The 10,833-nt window shown below is 44.1% G+C and overlaps 1 protein-coding gene across 3 annotated transcripts in view; it reads right to left on the bottom strand.

Moving 5' to 3' along the window:
* Positions 1-804: 804 nt before the first annotated feature.
* The window catches only part of Ca10 (carbonic anhydrase 10), a 494,944-nt gene continuing 484,915 nt past the window's right edge, over positions 805-10,833 (bottom strand). For all 3 annotated transcript variants that reach the window (XM_031354912.1, XM_031354911.1, XM_031354910.1), the window contains exons 8-10: positions 5,296-5,450; positions 3,085-3,259; positions 805-2,181 (exon numbers count right to left, since the gene is read on the bottom strand). In XM_031354912.1, the coding sequence (XP_031210772.1) occupies positions 2,159-2,181; positions 3,085-3,259; positions 5,296-5,450 (353 nt within the window). In that variant the 3' untranslated portion in view covers positions 805-2,158. The remainder of the gene's footprint in view (positions 2,182-3,084; positions 3,260-5,295; positions 5,451-10,833) is intronic.

The raw sequence follows: 10,833 nt of genomic DNA, 5'->3' as shown, positions 1-10,833 counted from the left end.
TAATCTCTTATTCTACTTTTGGTAATAGCTATGTTGTTGTTGTTTGTATCATCAGAACTTACAGAACAGTTATTAATATCTCCACTATACAGATCGGAAAAATAAAGTAGCCTACACAGGGTCATGTGGTAGGCTGGTAGCGGGATGAAGTCAATTCACGTCCGTATTTCTCAATGTCATTCTGTGTCACTGGCTCCTGTCACAGACTAAGGGAGACTGTGACCCCAGAGCAAGCGGCCAGCTGCGCAGTGCCAAGTCTGCTTCCTTCTCACCCTAAACCTTTTGTAGATTATTCATTTTCTGTAAAAATGCAACTGCTTCGAAGTAGGCCTAGATTCCCGTGTGGCTCAGGCTGTCCTATAACTTCCATTAATGTAAAAAGTGGAAAGAAAGATCCGGCTTAGCACAGCCTTGTAATTACGAGAGAGCTGATTGTTTGAAGTTTTCATTACCAATGTACCTTGCCTCTAGGTGGGGTTTCCAATGCATCTATCCTGTCGGTGCTGTTTGTACAAACCCACCTGTCGGTGCTTCCTCTCTTGTTGGAGATTGTGACAGGGAGGAGAGATGAAAGTTATTTTTAATTTGGCAACCAACCGAACATCCAACTCATTCCTTCCAGCAGCAAAGCCTATATGTTTTCTCAACAGGGTATTAATTATCTGGTTCTGGGCCTGGCCAGACAGCCTGTTTCAGGGGCTCTGCTTGCCCTGCTGGCTGGATGCAATTGCTAGGTGAACCCAGCAGGACTCAGGGAACTTAAGCAGGAGGCATCCTCTTTCTCAATAAATTCAGACATGGGCATTGGGCAACTTGTTAAACACATTTATTGATTTTTTTTTTTTTTTGACAGTAACCAAACACAGTGAGTGACCATTATAAACAAGAAAAGAAAGGCATTCGTTTGTACTTTGTGAGATCTGGCTGCACCTGGAGAGAAAAGATACCCCAATTTCCCAGGAATTTACAAGGCAAAGTGCATTCCTTTGGGAGCATCACAGGGGTTGGGGGGGTGGGGAATGGCAGTTTTTGAAACGCAAGGAATCTGTCGCCTGACTTAGCAGGCGTAGCTCACCTGGGATGAAGGATCGAGCCATGGAGTGGAGTGAGAGATAGATATACCTGCTTAGCAAATGCATTCCTGCTTGCCACAAACTCAGTAAAACTGGCTGCAAATGAACAAAACATGGAGATGAAGGGACACAGGAGATCCAAGAAGATAGCTGCATGGGGCTAGGGCTTAGCCTGGCAGGAAGGAGAACAGACCAAGGCCAGAAAAATGAAATCAACGCATTAAACACATTTATTGGGCTGTTAACAATAACCAAACACAATGTATGACCTTCAGAAAACAAGAAACAGCAAATGGATCGATTCTGATCTCGGGCAAGTCCTAGTACAGTGACGAAGAGGGAAATAATTCCATTCTTATAGTCTGTGGTGATAAATATATACAACATATAGCTCTTTGATGTCTGTCCTTTTATTTATTTATTTATTTATTTGAAGATTTTTCTTTTTAAATCATTGAGTAAACAGAAGAATCGTAATCTAGAAATAAGTGTCCTTGGTCAGCTTTGTCCTGGTCGCCTGTCACAGCACCCTCAGAGTAGCCCAGGACACTGTCAGGGACGGTGAGATGCTGAGTCCGCTTGATGCTTTTAGAGTGGTGTTTTCCTCCCCACCCTCTTTTGGAAGAATTTTTGTATATACAAAGGCTGAGAAGTCTCATTGGGTTGAGTTATTAGTTCAGGAAAACAGTATCAAAATTGTAATCAGGTTAACTGGTTGTTTTCTTCTAAGATCTTTGATGGTGAACCTTTGTTTCTGAAACTTGGCTTTCTCATCATGGAGGTGGTGTGTGTGTGTATGTGTATGTGTGTGTGTGTGTGTGTGTGTGTGTGTGGTGTGTGTATATGTGTATTTGTGTTTATATGTGTCTGTGTGTGAGTGTGTGTGTGTGTGTGTGTGTGTGTGTGTGTAAGAGAGAGAGATGCACTCCTCTGAAACATTTTTGCAGACAAATTTCATGAAAAGGGGGCCAATCCAAAGAGTGAAAGGCTTAGGGGAGGAAGGACAGGGAAGGGGTGCATTCTGGGTCACGTCAATTCACAGTTGTAGAATTTCACTGAGGTGGGATTCTTCTTGGCTTTGTTCCCTACTTGAGGAGCCATTCGTTTACTGGAAAGAGAGAGAGAGAAACAAAACCGAACACACACACACACATACACATAACACAAAGACAAGGCACAACTGAGTTAATCGCATCCAGTGCAGGGGGCTTACTCGAAAGTTCTACTCCCTGCCCAGGGCTTTTTAGATTTGTGCTTTCCAGGAGGCCAAGAGCTTCAGGTGGTTACTGTGAAGCCACATGGATGAGAAGAATGAGAGGACTTGTGCTATCCTTCCTCTAGTCATACTTCAAATGACTGAGAGCTGAGATAGGTATAGAATAATTTTGTCAAGTAGAAAATTCTAGCTGGGGGTCCTGCTTTAGACCAGAGATAGGAAAACTTTAGTTCCTAGCCTCAAACTCGCACCTCCCCTTCCCCCCCCCCCTTTTTTTTTGCATTTTGACCACAGCTGATATCACGCTACTTCATTTGCTTGCTGCCTTTGGCTGACTTTATACGAGGTCATTAGAGTTGAACAGAGACTCTCTGACCCACAATGCCTAAAATATTTGATTGCTGTTTCTCTATAACAAAAGTGCCAAGCCCTGCTTTAGGTTACAATCCCTCTTTGGTTAGAGTCATATCTATATTCATTACCACTGTACCATGGGCCACTACCTAAGTGTGCCTGATACACAGTAGGTGCCCAATAAATCAGTGAAAATTAAAGCGAAAGGTCAGTGAATTGGGTATTTGTCCAGTAGTGGTGGCTGAAAGGGAACAGGGAGTCTATGGGACTTTATTGTATAGGTATCCTATGAGTGTCTAAGAGAGAAAAGGGATGAAAGCAACCCAGGGGGAAGAGGACCAGGGCAGTCGGGGTTTAGGGGCAGCAGTGGTGTGGGACATAGGCCTAAGCTAAAAGCTGGACCTCTGGCCTGGGTGCTCTTCCTGGGGCCTCTGCACTCACCTCTGTACTGCAGCTTCTGGGCCCTATTATTAGGACAGTCCTTCCCCTGTAAACTGAAGTTGATGTTGGTGCGGATACAGCGATTATTGAGTGGCTGGACAGGCCTGAAGTTGTCACTCATGCTCAGAAAGATCTGCGATGGCTGATTCTGGCTGAGGAGGCGTAGGGAATGCATCTGTGAAGGGAAAGAGCGGTGAGATTCAGCCACTCTGTAGATGTGCCAGGGAGGAAAGGCCAAGTAGACTGTTGCCTGGCCAGGTAGCACTGACTATCTGGAAAAGGTCAGAAGTCCTCAGATCCCTTTTCCCCAGCTGAGCTGAGCTGAAGGACCATCCATAGATGCCTTCAGACACCACTGTGCAACTGACTTGCTAGCTCATAGACTTTGGACAAGTCATTGACTCTCATCCTTGAATAAAATGCTTTCCTGCAGCATGAGTTTCCAGTCAGCAGTTTTGGCTTTCTCTGATATCTTGACTCTATATGGTTACTACCCAGTCCATAGTGATTGGTCTACTAAACTAAGCTAGACCACTGCAATTTCTTTCTTGTGAAAAGCTGGGCTGTTTTATCATAAGTCTGTGAAGAAAAAAGAAAAAACAAAACAAAACAAAACCAAAAACCAACCAACCAACCAACCAACCAACCAACCAACCAACCAAAAACCAAAAAACCACAAAAACCAGTAAATCAAATATGCTGGAAGAAGGAGGAGAGAGAAAGATGAGCAGGAATGGGGAAGAAGAGGGGAAGAGGAAGGAGAGGAGAGGGAGAAAAAGAGGGGAGGAGGAGGAAGGGGACAGGTAGGAAAAGAGAAAGGGGAGGAGGGCTTCTGGCATTCTATCTAGTGCATCCCTCATATTGATTTCTGGTCTTGAACTCTCTGAGATGTTCCAGGATCTCTTGAATATGTCCCTTTTGTAAGCTTGAGTGACCTGGAGGGAGTTAGTCATCCATCAAAGATGATCCAATAGGATCAGGGATTGGAAACTGCATGTCGTCAGCCTGTGAACATTAGATCTTGCCAAGGAGATGGGTTCTGCCTCACTTGCTCATTCTCTCTCTGAGGCTTTCTAGATACTGGTGATGAGGTGCTGGAGCTGGGACAGAGGCTCGCAGTCTACCCTCATCACGGCGGGAGAGGAGGAGAGTGGCAAACTTGGAGGGAGCCACTGAACAGAGTTGGCACAGTCTGGTTCCTGTGCAGTTCTTAAACAACTCCCACATTCAAAACATGTTTGTGAAATGCTGTGTACCGTGTTACCTCCACATGGAGAATGACACACACATTATTTTTTGAAAAGATCTGAGAAGTCCTTGCATAATGAAATGGACGTAGGTTATTCTTCTAGTCTGTAGTGTTACAGGACGAACCCAGGGTCTTGTCAACGTCCTGCAAGCACTCTACCACTGAGGTATATTTTAGCTTGTATAGGTTTAAAAAAAATGTAGCTTGAAAATTGTTGGGTTTTTGAGACAGGCACCCATTCTGCAGCCTGGGCTTGCCTAGGACCTGTGGTGATCCTCCTGTTTCAGGTTCATTACAGGAGTGAGCCATTATATCCACTTGCATCTCTAGCTGTACACTGAACAGTCTATCTATAGAGTATGATTTTGGAATCGACTCTGCTATCTTATTTCCCTCGGGCAGGTGGAGTGTTTTCGTAAGTAGTCCATTTCATATGCTGACTCTGTAAACATAGGTGGTGTGGGTTTAATTGTGTATGTAAATTGGAGACATTGGTAATCTGTAATACTTAGGATGTGACCTCACTTGGAAGTGGGGCTCCTTCTGATACAATCAGCTAAGTTAATATGAAGTAATGGAGGTTAGTGTTTTTGTTCAGTGTGACTGCAGTCTTTTTAAAGGGGGGTGGATTTGGAGATGCAGTCACATAGAGAACACCAAGTAACAATGATGGCAGAGTCTTGGGGGTGCTATATTTCATGCCAAGGAACACCAGAGATTTCTGACAAACCATAGAAGCCAGGGAACAGGTATGGAGCAGATTCTCACATTACTTGGAAGGAAACAACCCTCTGACTGCTTTCTTGGGGTGTCTGTGAGGCAATCCTGTTTGTCGTTGCTGTCACCCAGTTTGTGTTTGATGGTTGCACAAATCCTAGTCAATCAACACAACAGGCTCAGGACCTACTCAGCCAGTCCTCCCACTTTCTTCCCATTGGCTAACGAACTGTAGGTAAGCTCACCTGCATCCTGGTTATGTACACAGGCTTGTTCATTATTATCCAACTCGCTGTCTCATAGCAGGGCGGGATAGTCATGGACCCATCATAAGTGATGAAACTAGAGGTCTCTGGATACAGTTCCTCTATATTAAGTCCCTGTAGTAAGTATGCATCATCTGGAAAGGAAGGTAATCAAACCAAAGCTTAGTATCTTGACAGAGCCTTGCTGATACATCTTTATTAGATATAATATTAAAATATGCATATGTTTTCAGAAGACCGTATCTGCTAACTTCCTCAGTAACACACAGTTCCATTGTTATTCTCCTCACATAACTAGTGTTTTATCCTTTATTTCCTAATGTTTTTAAACTACAGAATTTTATTGATTGTTCATAAGCAGTCCAGGTAGCCGAAGTCTCCCCTCCAGGTCACAAGTTGTCCATACTTGTGACTTAGACCCTTCAAATGGCCACTGACTGGTCTCACTGTGGTTTGGAGATCATAGTGACTGAATGAGAAGAGTTTGGAGTCATAGTGACTGACTGAATCTTGTAAAAGATGGTGACATTCACATTGCTTCATCCCAGAATCAGTACATGCCACTCACTTAGGCATCAGCTTCCTCTATGGCTGTGGACTTTGTCTCTCTGGTCTTTATTCTCCGCATCCATGCGCATGTTTTACTATATGGAGTATGAGGTTCTAGCTCATGCCTGCAGAGCAGGAATAGGAAAACTGCAGTTTTCCTGGCCTATAAGGGAAGGCCATTCATTAATTTGCCAGATATTTGCTAAGTACCTATTTGAGCTTGGGCTTTTAGGACACAGCAATGGGCAGGGGAGATGCAGTGCCTGCCTCATTCCAGTTGAAGACCCAGACAGCACAGGGCAATGCACATATGTAGATGTCAGTGCAAGGTGATGAGTACACTGTCTGCTGCTGGGTAGGCATTCACGCTGTCCATCTATGCTTATAGGCAAAGACTCTCCTCCACATCTTCCACTAAGAGTGGTTTAAACTTTCTCGATAAGAAAGAGAAACATCCTTGCTGAGGGTTTTGAATTTTCTTGCTCCCCAACTGTCAAGTGTGAGCAGTCCAATTGAGTTAGTAGTTTGAAAGAATATAAATAAACCTACCATTTACCTGTTCCATCTAAAACCTTTTTGTAGTGGGTCTGGTCTAATGTTGTTTGTATTCTTATGTTAGTTTGGGTTCCCAAAATTGTTTGCATGAGAGTCCACACATTCAGACATAAGACACTCAGGGACTCTGCCCCTAGTTTGTTCTGATTGGTAAATAAAGTTGCCAATAGCTAATGATTGCTCAGGGCAGACAGAGGCAGGACTTTTAGGATTCCCAGGCTAGGAACTTTAGGGGGGAGAAAGAGATCCTACATGATGGGTGAAGGGGAAGGAGAGAAGAGGATGCCACACCTGAGAAAGTGCAGGACAGGGAGGCATAGCTGCCATGTAGGAGCCAGGAGAATGTGGCTCAAGAGGGCTACCCAACTGGGTCTACGGCAGTCCAGGTAGAATATGAAATGTAGTGAGTGATAACTTGGGATTATCGAAGGGAGGTGGATTAGTCATGTGGAGGTTAGGAAGTGGGCCAGCCATTGAGCTGATTAAGGCATATCAAAATATAAAGGCTGTGTGTATGTCTTTCATCGAGGAACCCAGAATACTGGGGGGTGGGTAGTATAGACTGCACAGCCAGGATTTATTTAATTATTTTAATACTACTCCTTCCCTCCTCTATTGTGCTATAAGAACCCCTCCAGATCTCCATCAGTGTACCAAGAAAGATCAGCCAACCTGGGCTTGGAGAAAAACTTGACTGACCCTAAGATGAAGGATTTCTCCCTCAATCTCTTCCACTTTTCCTTTTTCCTTCTATCCTTCCTTCTTCTTGCCTCTTCTCCCTCCCTTCTTAAAAATAATTTAGTTTTGCTCATGCGTCTATGTGTATGCAGATGTGAATGCAGATGCCCATGTAGGCCAGAAGAGGGTGTCAGATCCCCTAGAGTTAGAATTAAGGACAGCTGTGAGCCACCTGATGTGATTTCTGGGGATGAACTTGGAGAGGTCCAGGAGCAGCAAGTACTCTTAATTGCTCTCTGGTGTATTCTTCCATGCTTGGCAACTTGTAAACATTTTTCCATTTAAATAGAAACAAACACTTTATATGGGAACACTAAGGACTGAGGACAAGCCAAAGAGGGAAGCAACAACTGGAGTCTGCCTGGAAGAGTCTATCCTGTGGCATGAGATATCAAGGGCTCCTATCACAGAGTCACTTGATGTCCTCAGCACACCCCCCATGCTGGTCCTTCTGAGTTTGATCAGTCAATCACATAATGAGATGGGTATCCATCTCATCCTTTCTGCAATGGTTTCTAGGATCTGCTGAACCTGTGCTCCTAGCATCAAGCTTGGAGCAGAGGAGCTGGGCATAATTAGGGGAGTGCAGGTAGGAGTCACAAACATTGATGTGCAGGCTCAGAGAGAGGCTGTCAGCTTTATCTGGAGTAGGGGAAGGGGACTCAGGCAAAGATGAATGGAGGAGCTGCCTTGAACTGCATCTTGAATGACAGGAAGTAATCAGCGTGTGACTAGCAGGGGTTGAGGTGTCAAGGGCACTGCAGATAGAGGCACTGGAGACAGAGCTGAGGGAGCTTTGAAGGGCTAGGGTACTTAGGGACTGCTTGAGTGTGGGCGGGATGGAGGTGGAGGGATATTGTGGGAAATGAGGGTAGCAGGGTCAATGCAGGCCACATCCAGGAGGCTCTTTCCTGTGCTGTTGGGAGTTTGGGCTTCAGCCTGGAGGCAGTTTGAAACCACTGAAGGCTTTCAAGCCAGAGATGGCATGATCAGATTTGGACTTAGTGAGGCTTGCTCTGACAGCGGTTTGGCCTGAAGATTAACATATTGAATGAGAGAAGGAAGCATTCGGCACTTTTTTTTTTTTTTAAATTAAAGGTCAATGTGATTTGTTTAACCAAGCTTGTACGAGGAGCATATTGGGTACTCTAGCATGTGCTGCTATTATTATATTTTATTTTATTTGGGGTGGCGAGGAGGAGGGAAGGATAGATGCAGTAGATATGAGGGATATTCTAAGCAGAACTGGAGCCAAGATAAAGAACATTTATATTTTCCTGAAATTAGAGCATCCTCTATGCTACAGCTATATTTGAGGAAAGGGTTGGGGAAAGCACAGGCTAGAAACAAGAGATACAATATTTATGTGTTTATCCTCCTCATGGGGTACCAGCACGTTTACAAAACACCATAGCATTCATATTCCAGCCTTGATCTGCTGGGGTCCTGGTGGGAAAGCCTTTTTGATCACCCCTCTGTCAGACACAATGGCAACAGCCGGTGGCCACTGAGATCAGCAGCCACTGTACTCTTTCTAACAATCTTTTTAGTCTGTAGGCTTACTCTTAATTTCCCTCTACAAAAATTGAAACCATCTTGCTTGAAGAATCTGGGCTTGGGTCCCAAGTTTGAATAATGACTTTGGTGCTTGTATCTGTAAGACCTTCGACCCGTACATGATAAGTGCCTCTATTCCCATGTCTACAGCATACAGATGTGATGTAGAACACTTTCCTCACAGGCTATTAGAGGAACAAATAGAACCATGCTTTGCAAATACTGTCTAACACAAGGCTCAGTCCAGGAAAGTACTCAGCCATGTTAGATGATGACATTGATGTCACCTTTCTGACCCACAGTGTCCTTGCCCAGCTTCCTGGTAAACTCCCTGTCATTCCCAGGACTCTGACTTTCCCAGCTAAATTAGCTTCCCAGGAATCTATTTAGCTGACTCTTTCCACTCAACTGTGAGCCTCAGAGGGATGTGTTTGCTTCTTTTATTGTGGATTCAAGTCTGAGGTCTACCATATCAAAGAGTGTTCAGTAAACATAAGACTAAATGATCGAATATAATGCTTTCTGCTCAGCAGCCCTGCCTGGTGATGGTGCTGAGCAGAAACCAAGTAAGGAGGAATAGTCAGTATTGGACAGGTAATGGGAAAGCAGGCTGCACCGCTAACTTTAATATATACTGCACCTACCATCTCTTGTACACCACACCCAAGATACCAGCATGAGGCTGTTGGCCCTGTTTCAAGCTTTATATAATATCACGTTTCTACATCAAGCATGTATGAACTCTCATAATTATATTGCTGAAATTGGCATGAATTTAACTTATAACATCGTCTCAAAGACTGACATTAAAACAGTGCTCTTTCTTCTAGACACTGGAATTTGAGAAGCATGGGCTTGCTTGGTGAATTTGATAAGTATGGTGGCTTGAGAGAACATGGCCCCATATGCTTGAACAGTTCATAGGCTCATGTGCTTGAACAGTTGGTCCCCTAGTTCATGAAACTGTTCAGGAAGGATTAGGAGGTGTGGCCTTGTTGGAGGAGGTGTGTCACTGGGAGGGGGTGGGCAGGATGTGAGGTTTCAGAAGCTCAGTCCATGTTCAGTTAGCTTTCTCTGCCTTGTAGTTGTGTCTCAAGATGTGAGCTCCTAGCTGCTGCTCCAGTCCCATGCTAGCCCAATGCCATGCTCCCCGCCATGATGGTCATGAACTCTAACCCTCCAGTCCCATGCTAGCCCAATGCCATGTTCCCCATCATGATGGTCATAACCCTCTGAAACTCTAAGAACTAGAGAAACTTTCTTCTATAAGTTGCCTTGGTCATGGTGTCTTATCACAGCAATAGAAAAGTAACTGAGACCATAGGAGAGAGGAAGTGTGATCCAAGAATAACTATGGGTAAGTCAGAAAATTTCAGCCCCAGCATTTAGAAATGTCTCTCAAAATTTCTCTTATGAGAAAATGATTTATAGAAGGCAAAGCCTCAGACTTCAAGATGGGAGTCATAATTCAAGTGTAAGTTATAATTATATACTTGACAGTGACTTACTGTTTCTTCAAGGATAACTCAAATAACTTCTCCTTACCTGGAGCAATGGACAGTTGTGGATAACTACTAAGGCTATCTTCAGGTAAAAAACATCCCATAGATCCCAAAACATCTCTCAACATGAAGGAGCTTATATAGCCAAATTTATCGTTAGTAGGCCAAGGTTTGGCATGGAAGCATTGTATTGTTAACCTGTCCGATACGGATTTAGGACAGGAAGATCACCCTTAGATAATCAATATGTAGACTTCTACTGTTCTGGATGACTGTGGAAGTTGACCATTGTGCCTTTGGTTTTGTGGCACACTGCGTTGGATCTAGAGTTTATCTTATCCTGAGTTCTCAGAGTTACAACCAAGAATCCCCCAGCTTCTTGGGGGAAGTCTTGTGGGAGGGGCTGACTGGGAGGGGGCAGTGAGTGGGATATAAAGAATAATAAAAAAAGTCCCCAGCTAACTTCTGATATTTTTTCTCTTTGTTCAAGAAAAACATTTCATTGTGATGCAATGTCTCAACCAACACAATGGGGAATCTTTTTTTTTTTTTCAGTCTGAGCTTTCACTGGGTGCCATAGTCAAGTGCATGGGCCTGACTCACAAGGACCATTGCT

This window comes from Mastomys coucha, unplaced genomic scaffold, assembly GCF_008632895.1.
Source record: "Mastomys coucha isolate ucsf_1 unplaced genomic scaffold, UCSF_Mcou_1 pScaffold5, whole genome shotgun sequence".
NCBI classification, from domain to species: domain Eukaryota; kingdom Metazoa; phylum Chordata; class Mammalia; order Rodentia; family Muridae; genus Mastomys; species Mastomys coucha.
This window is presented reverse-complemented; position numbering and strand designations above follow the sequence as displayed.